The following is a 9,039-nucleotide window of genomic DNA, read 5'->3' as shown; positions in this document are numbered from 1 at the left end:
AGTTTATACATTTTGTTTTTACATAAAGTGCAGTTTGATAACCAGAACTACAACAGAAGCATTGATGAACTATTAGCAGGAAGCATTGTATTTAAAACTACGTTCAGTACATGCCAGTATGTACATGCTTATTTTGCTTCTTGTTTCCTCTCTACCACCATCCCCATTTATGAAATATTTTATGTATTTTACAAAGCAGGTATTCTTCATGTCTCACATTGTCATTACTGTCATCAGTTGGATAAAGCAAAGCTTTAATAAATCTGATGAATAAATCTGCATCTTTGATTATGTGCAGAAATTTGAAATGAATGAATAACTGACGCAAACAACAGGTGCATTCAACCATCTTGTGATTGACTCAAAGAAACACAGAAGCACCACATTGTAACAATGAAATATCCAACATACGCAAAACACTGCGCACAGCAAAATACGACTATTCAAAAATACCACTTTGGAAATGTTTTTATTATCATTATAATAAATTTAAATTACCAAAGGAACAACACTGCCTTACATATTGCTGTTTTTGTAGATTGTTTTCTGTCTTTCAACAGTTAAAGCAATAAAGAGAGAGAGAGAGAGGAGAGAGAGAGAGAGAGAGAGAGAGAGAGAGAGAGAGAGAGAATAGAGACCGATAAGCAGGACATGTGCAGAAAGCTGTACAGATGGCTTACTGAAATTACACAGGGTTCAAAGACCAACAGAAAACAGTTTACAGCACACCATCCTTAACATTTTCCTTTTTTTTTTTTGGTATTAAATTGGTCGCAACTAGAATCTCTCAACTTGATTTAACAAACACTGAAATTATCTCCTAGATCCTTGAAAGTTCCTGACATAAATAAAGCAACGAAGTCCTTCAAATAGAAGCCATGTTTTGTTTTGTTTCAGTTTGCTGCATCCTGTACAACAAAATACTCACATTCACCCTTAATTATTATCTGACTCTAGCAACAGTAACCTTGAGATCTCTCTGAAGTTCAGTCTTATTTTACATGGAATGTTTTTTTCAAGAAATATTGCAATGTGTATCTTTTCTTCAGTGTCTGATGGACACCACACTCACCTTTTATATCAAACATTCAATATCATTTTGCGTTCCCTGTTTAATCCATCACTTTAAAGAATGGCATTTATTTGATTGTAAGGTTGCTGACAAAGTGCATCTGTTCCCATGTGCGGCAATAAAAGCCAACCAGTGTTTCAGGGAGAAGTGCTCATATGGCTGATATATGATTCAGTTTAAACTGTACCCTGAAAAAAGGGCCAATCAAGACATAAAAGTACATATTATAAAAGTAATACAGTTTTTTTATATTATTGTCATTATTTGAAAACCACAGTGTGCGCCAATACAAAAGCGATATTGCCATGTCAGGGTTAGAGGCAGAGCCTAATATGGCTAGAGTTTCCCTCATGTACACGGTTATATTGTGTTCTCTGTGCAATTGCTTCTAATGCTTGTATGGCTCACTGACACAGACAAAAATCCCTGACAGTAGATTCGCTGATGCTAGAAAGTGTTTTTTTGTTTGTTTACTTTACATAACAAACGCTATGTAAATTTGGCAAATAATCTTAGTGCTTGTGCCGCATATACAAAATATCAACAAAGGTCAGCATTTTATTATACAAGATGGTTCTTTCGACACTCAGCAGTGAGGCTCATCCAGTGAACCCTAAATATTATAAACAGCAGGACAAAAAATACACAGGGACAATAATCACACGTCACAAATACAAAGATGATGTTTTGAGGGCAGCTATCTACCGTAGTGTCCAATGTCTTATTCTGTACCTATGAAGAATTCGGTTTTGCAAGCAATTCCAATCTCTGATTAGTCAGACAGCCAGCAGAAAATATCTTGCTCTTTTGTACAGGCAGCCGACTGCAAGTCTTTGCTAAAGATGAAATCTCTACTTCCGCTTTTTTCATCTGCTATTTGTAGCTGAAACAGCGAGTGGAATTCTCACATACATTTAAACAACAATAACAACAAAAACTCTCTTCTGAAACGTTTAAATAAAATGAGCAAATTAGCCCTTGAGGTTTCTCAGCTTTGTTGAGGAAGTCCTCACTCAAATCCCAGCTGAGCGTGCTCTGGAGATCCACGAGAATGGCAAAGGAGCACCGTCAATTATTCCTTCAAAGCGCCAACAGAGTGGGAGAATTTAGGGAATCTGAGGATTGGTCGCCGCTGCTACTGCTGCGGCGATGGGCTTTGGAGCAGGACTCTGATGAGGGTGAGGGACTCTCGGGCTCAAGCATGCTGGGGTAGGTGAAGATGAGGCTTGGGTTGTTTGGGGTGGACACCGGGGTGGAAGCAGCCACCACAGGCGTGTTGAGGCTGTCTCCATCAGAACAATACATGCCGCCACCTAGGCAGATGGGCTTGATGACTGAATGCTGGGCTTTTCCTTCATCCTCATCGTCGTCGTCTTCTAAAGGCTCTTGTTTAACCACCACTGGGTTGAGGGAATTCATTGGTCCCCGGGGAACCAGGTTGGAGCGCATGGTCAGAGGAAGGGGCGCACACTGCTGGGAGTGTGAGCTCTGATGGCGTTCTTCAGGGGGCAGTTTACACACGGGGTTGTGGGCCACCAACATGAATTCCAACTTGTCCTTTTCTTTCTGCAGGGTCTCAATTTCTTTCTGGAGGTCAGCCTTCTCCTCCTCTAACTTCTCTGTCTCCTTTAATAAAAAAAAAGAAATACAAAGAATGATCATGCTGCATTTTGTCTGATATTCTTTTGGCTTGTGAAATTATTTACAAAGTAATTTTAATGGTAATTACTGATTCAACATACTGAAGCATTTTAACAAGTTTAAGGGTGTTGGTAAGTGCATTCTAAGGTTCTTTAGGTGGTCTTAGTCAAAAGACCTCACCCCCAAATCTCTATGACATTCTGGTCTTTAGCATAAGCCTATACTATGGCTGCACAGTTAATCAAAATGCAACTAAAATTGTGATATGGCTTAGGGTGATTATCATAGTAAAAAGACTGCTATTTAATTAAATTTAATTCAGTATTTTGTATTTAGCAGTAATAATAATGTATTATCATTTACTACTACTAAAATGTAGTAGTAATAATAATTATATTAAATAAATTAATAAAAAATATTATTGCCATTTTGATGTATAATACAAAACAAATTTGGACAAACTGTGCAACCATACAAACAAGTGTGGTAAACATAAAGTTGTTTTTGTTTTCTTTTATTGCAATTTCTTTCTTTTCTTTTTTTTAGGTAAATTATCTCAGGGTGTAAAGCCACACTTCAGTCAGTCCCAAAACTTTTCCTGAGAGTACTTTGGCCCTATAAAAGGCACACCCACCCATAAACACAAGTAATTATTTCCCAAATAAATTTAAGGTGTTTACTGTCAGTTCTTTGTTAAACAGAACACTTGACATAGCAGCAACTATTTTGAAACAACTGTCAAGGCTCCAGAAGGTTATAACACTGACATAACAAAGTGGCTAGACAGTCATAAATATAACTTAGCTGTCTTTGAGTCTTTAATATGGTTATGAGGAAGAAGGAAACTAAAAGCAAAACAAATGCGTAATTTACAAAGAAAGAAACTGTATATTGGAAGAAAGGGCACAGTTATTGTCACAGAAGATACAGTTCCTTATTTGGTGAGGAATGAAGCAAAGAGTGGGGGAAGGGAAGAGGGAAGATACCAGTGTGTGGGGTTTGATGGTTAGCTGCGGTTTCCTCCTCGAACAATATCAGACGTTTGCTTCCCTCCAACCCCCTGTAGCACATTCCTCCCTCATGTTTCAGGTCTGACAGGCTGAGAGATGCCATTATAAAGCTAAGTAGTTCAATTACAGCCAGAATTGTCTGGGACTCGGGGCATTCCCATATCTTCCAGACAACACTGGCCTTCTGTGGCTGTAAAAAAAGTCTTTTTAGGGTCTCTTTAGCCTTTAACCACTTAGAATTGTGTGAAAATAAGTCTTGCGTAAGGTGTGGACATTTAATGCAAGGTATTTGGTAAATATTGTGCTGGCAATTTTAGAGAATGTTTTTGTTTTCTTTTTAACAACAGTTGAAAACTCACCCCTTGCAGCATCTCGGTTAGTTCTCTTCTGCGGTTCCGACATTTTGCTGCAGCTAATTTGTTTCTTTCTCGTCTAACTCTCCGTTTTTCTTCTTCCTCTGGGGTGAGCTGCACACAACATAAGGAATGAGCACTTTTGCAAGTGAACTTTTCCAGTTGTTTGTGAGAAATCATTCTTACGGAAAAAAAAATCAAGCCTTACATCAAATTAAGTAACATATTTCAAGTCAAATTTATTTATTATTACACTTATACAATAAAGATTCAATGCAGTTTCATAGTAATAAGAAAGTAAATAGCAGTTCTGCTGTAATGCAACTAAAAAAAAAAAGTAATGATTCAAAAATTCAGCACATTAGCACATTAAAAATGTGTTTTTGTACTACATGTTAAAACTGGTTTTGTTGGTTTGATTATGTTTCTGTGGTTCAAAGAAAAAAACGTAACACTAACCTGCTCGTCTCGTTTGCGTCGACCACGGGCGTCGCCAATGGACCGGATGACCCCGGGCCTTGTGAGGGCTGTGTGGCCGAGGAGGCTCGGGCCACTAGACACAGACAAGCCATACGGGTGAGGCCGGGAATATGGATTAGACATGGATGTGATGACTGTGGGCTGAACCATCCACTGCAGGTCCTGACTGGTCGTTATGGCATTAATTGTTGGAATAAAGGCACTGCTAGAGCCAGGCATGTCTACTCTGTACTTCTGTGGAAAAAAAAAAAAAGTATTAAGAGACTGAAGTGCAAATATTTATGAAGCAGCTCTGGATTAGATCTCTGACTTTCACTGTACGTTAAAAAAAATGTAATGATTCATTTTTAGTTTTTGTTACTGCATTAGCCCTAGCCACCCACTTTTTATCCGTTTTACAAATTCCCATCATCACAGATTAATGAATCATTCCACGTGCTACCTCGCTTTGCGCTCTCTTGACTGCTTGACCCCCAGAGCGACAGGGTGACACACACACGGTGAATCATGGGAAAGCCCACAACCCTGCCTGACAGAAGCCGAACAGGGTTAGATACCCTCTGTGATGCAATGGGCAACGGATCCACTGTGTGACAGATGTACAACAGATTTTTGTTTTTTGAAACGGACTGTTTCTTATAAGAAGTGAATATGACTTACAACAAGAACACTTTATTGCTTAAAAGACAACTAAAATGAAATGTTGCTTTCAATAAAATGTGTTTATTATTGTTATGTTAATACTATTTATTAATAATATTATCAACTATTTTATTTGCTAAATAACAATAACCACTACTGCAGTCCCACTTTATATTAGGTCTTTTAACTACTACTAAATAATAATAATAATAATAATAATAATAATAATAATAATAATTGTTCGGTACCTATTGTTGCATACCTTTCACGTTTACTTGCAAAACACTTTGGCTGCTATTCAGGATACAGTTATAATACAGGTTTGATGGTATGTATTTTTTATTTTATTTTGTAAATGTATTTTTTTAAATAATAATAATAATAATAATAATAAAGTACAATGTAAAAATACGTATGTATACAATTAGTTCACTGTATCCGATTATTATTTTAAAATAAGTACACAGCAGTCACTGCTCAACAGTTTTAAATAAAGTTAATGTTAATAATGTCAATTTAGAAAAGTTTATTATCATGAAACTTTGTTCATATATAGCCACATTTGTAAAATACATTTGCTCTGTACATTATTACATAGTCATAGTTACAGTACAAACAAGGCCAAATTTTCACTGTAAATGTAAATATTAATTGTAAAATGTACCCAGATTATATGGTTTTTACATATGTAGTCTGACAAATGCTGAATCACGTTTTAAGACTGCTCTTTATTCCAGTCATCCGGGAAACTGAACTAAGATCCCGTGCCAGCACATTCCATCCACCAAATTCCAGTCCATTCACACATTCCTGGTGGGATTTTAACGGGAAACTGACTTCATGTGACGGACCATGTTTACCACAAATCATTTGGAGGGGAATGAATTACGGGAAACGTGGTGTTGTTTAAAAGCATAACAGCAATCATTACGTACATTAAAACATAATATAAAATAACACACACACACACACACACACACACACACACACACACACAGCTAATCGTCAATGTTCGTAAATCTCACTTTAGTGTTTTACTTTCACTAAAAGTATAGCTTTTCTTTAACGTGGTAGAGAAGAGTTTTCCACAGCTAAGTATTGCGAAACACTCCACTAACTTCCAGGAACTGTCGCGTTTGTTTCTCATTGCATCCATCACAGGCGACTGGGAAGGTCAACATATAAACATGTTACTGAATCATTCTATGAAGCTGTGTTGTGTTGCGAAATTAGCGCGTTGCTCTAATTTCTCCTGAAATGTACTCGAATTATCCCCTTGACTTGATTTTCCCCCAAAGCAGTCAAAACAACACATGCTGGAATCGAAAGGGGGGAGTTTATTCCATGGGTTTACTAGCTAAAACAGCAACCCTACAAGACGATGATACTCGGGAATTTCTGACGGTCAGGAGCTGTTAAACGTTCCAGATGTGATTAAAATACCAGCGTCTGGGGAACACGTTGCCAAACTGACCGGTGCACAAGCTTCCATTGATTCGCACGGAGATCAAGATCGGAAAATGATTACAAAGTTGCCTGAAACACTTACTGCTAGTAAAACTTTATTTGAAACATGATGTAGAATGCTTTTGGACGTAATACCCCTGTCATAACCATAGACAGATAACTGATAAATTCTAATATATTACAACTGTGATTAACATTATTTACGACAAGCTTTATACAAGAATCAAGTTTTTTCACTATTTTTCTTTCAACATAGGCCATTTTGAAAGTCTGTGAGGTTTTTCCTCCATGCAGAAAGGTGCATATATCCTATCATCCAAATCACTAATATTAAAAACATGCATTTACTTAAGTATAATTGTTTGACTAGCAAATTACATTTTTTTTTTTTTTTTTACATTTCAGTGTACCCGATATCCAATTTGGCTTCATTTTCTCCATCCTAAAATTTACAGTTTAACTACAGCTAAAGGTTTTTGTTAAAAAGCATTTTTAGATGAAACATGGTCTGAAGGTTAGTAAAGTGCAATAGCTATGTGGAAGTCCCGGAAGTGTGGCATCCTGTGGCCACTACGCACGCACTCTCCGTGGGTTTATTTCACATTACGCACACCACCCACGCCACTGCTACCCTTATCTGACGAGATGCCTAATTCCACGGAAACATAATGTTATGAGTGCCAACATGTGCACTATCTTAACAAAATGACAGACAGACCTCTGGCAATCGTTTATTAAGAGAGCAAAACGAATTCCTCTGACAGGATTTTACGCATTTCGCGGACATGCATAAAAGCTCTATGAGCCCTTCAAACACTTTTGAAAATAATGATCAGAAACTATTTTAATACCTAGCAATTCATAAAGACAGTTGTAAAAAAAAAAAAGCGGTACACACAGGCTAATCTTAAGGTAAGGGCGCATTGTCCGTCTGTTCCTACATGCAAAAATCAAATGTCACGTTGTAAACATTTATAACACTTGTTTATTTTCTATCAAAAACATGCATACAGGGCTACTGAATGTACTTAAATTTACATCATAAAAACGACAAGCAACCACTCTGACTGTCAGTCCCTTTATGTATCTAAAGTTTAGTCACATTTTACATCGCAGTTGATGTTCCTATGTTCTGACTTTAATATGTGCTAGTGTTATTGTTTTGCGGAACTGCTTCTAATTACCATTGCCATGGGCTGTTTATTGTAATAACACGTAGTTTAGTATGTGTAATGTAGTATGAGCAATGTATTGTAAAGTGTGTTAAGTGAATATGCTGTGGATAAGTGCACAGAGTTACCTGTTGGTTTGAAATTAATTAAGATAACATGGTATGACTATTTATGCAAACCCGAGGAGTGTAAACATGTAAAGTGTAATCAGTATACGGACACTCAAACACACCAGCAGGCTACCTGGTAGTTGGAGGCAGGAATGGGGCTGGTGTCCGGGTGCGCCGGAGAGCTGCTGCTGCCGCGGGAGGATGTGTCGTATGTCCCCGTGTAATCCTGGTACATGATCCAGGGAAAGAGGAGGAAATTTCAGAAGGTTGATAATGAATTCCCACACGATCAGAGTGTCTTCAGTGGCAAAAAAGCACTTCCAAGCAAAGCGATTCCTTTATACCTAATCTAAAAATGATATCCAAAATACTTCTTAATGGTCAGTATATTAAATCCAGGCATATCTGTGTAATATTATATTATTAGAGAAGTCAATGCTCTTAAATTCTGTAGTCTCTTTAACAGTCCAATAAATAGATGTTCCCGTGTAAACCTAATGTCTAATAATCATCGCTACTGAGATGTTCTAATAGAACCAGATGAAAATGAAGAAAAAAAATCTGTGAAGCACCTACTTTTCTTCAGTGAACTCGGTGCTCTCGTAGGTTTAGTCCTGTCCCTATAAGCAGTGACTCACGGCAGTGATGAGTGTACCGCTCTGGACTTTGTTGAACTGATTTTGGCGACTAAGTGAACTTCAGTGCTACTTCTACAGGTCACGTCGTTAGATGACTCACTTCAATGGCACTACTCTACTTCGTAGCTCTGCTTATCAACGCCAACCTGCGTCTACGCGTCACAGCCTTGATAAGTCGCACAGCAAAATAGGGGTGCAGAATGTGTATTTTTATAGAATTATGCCAGACGTTACTATATAGTAAAGCGTTTACGAAAGAATATGGGTAAATATTAAATTATACATCCAGTTTATCAAAGTAGAAATGTCTAAGCTGTTTTAATTTGCTTTAAACTTGTTTTCTTATCATGGCCACCCTCATTTTACAGTTGGTTTCGACCATTGACGCATGTTTCCAAAAATGGGCAGTTGCGTCAGAGCACACGCGCATGGGTTTCCTTGGTAAAGGCACGGT

The 9,039-nt window shown here is 37.5% G+C and overlaps 1 protein-coding gene across 3 annotated transcripts; it reads right to left on the bottom strand.

The window, feature by feature from the left end:
* Positions 1-1,527: 1,527 nt before the first annotated feature.
* On the bottom strand, positions 1,528-8,697 carry fosl2 (FOS like 2, AP-1 transcription factor subunit). 3 transcript variants are annotated; one of them, XM_073827129.1, is made up of 5 exons: positions 8,524-8,697; positions 8,081-8,296; positions 4,536-4,790; positions 4,083-4,190; positions 1,528-2,698 (listed from the first exon to the last, which is right to left on the bottom strand). In XM_073827129.1, the coding sequence occupies exons 2-5, from the start codon at positions 8,180-8,182 to the stop codon at positions 2,153-2,155; spliced, it is 1,011 nt and encodes a 336-aa protein (XP_073683230.1). In that variant the 5' UTR covers positions 8,183-8,296; positions 8,524-8,697; the 3' UTR covers positions 1,528-2,152. The 3 variants fall into 3 exon arrangements, with proteins under 3 accessions (XP_073683230.1, XP_073683231.1, XP_073683229.1); XM_073827130.1 differs by having other exon boundaries at positions 8,081-8,173; XM_073827128.1 differs by having other exon boundaries at positions 8,081-8,697.
* Between the last annotated feature and the right edge of the window lie 342 nt (positions 8,698-9,039).

Source organism: Garra rufa, chromosome 21 (assembly GCF_049309525.1).
Source record: "Garra rufa chromosome 21, GarRuf1.0, whole genome shotgun sequence".
Lineage (NCBI taxonomy): Eukaryota > Metazoa > Chordata > Actinopteri > Cypriniformes > Cyprinidae > Garra > Garra rufa.
Note: the sequence above shows the minus strand (reverse complement) of the source record. Positions and strands in the feature narration are given on the sequence as shown.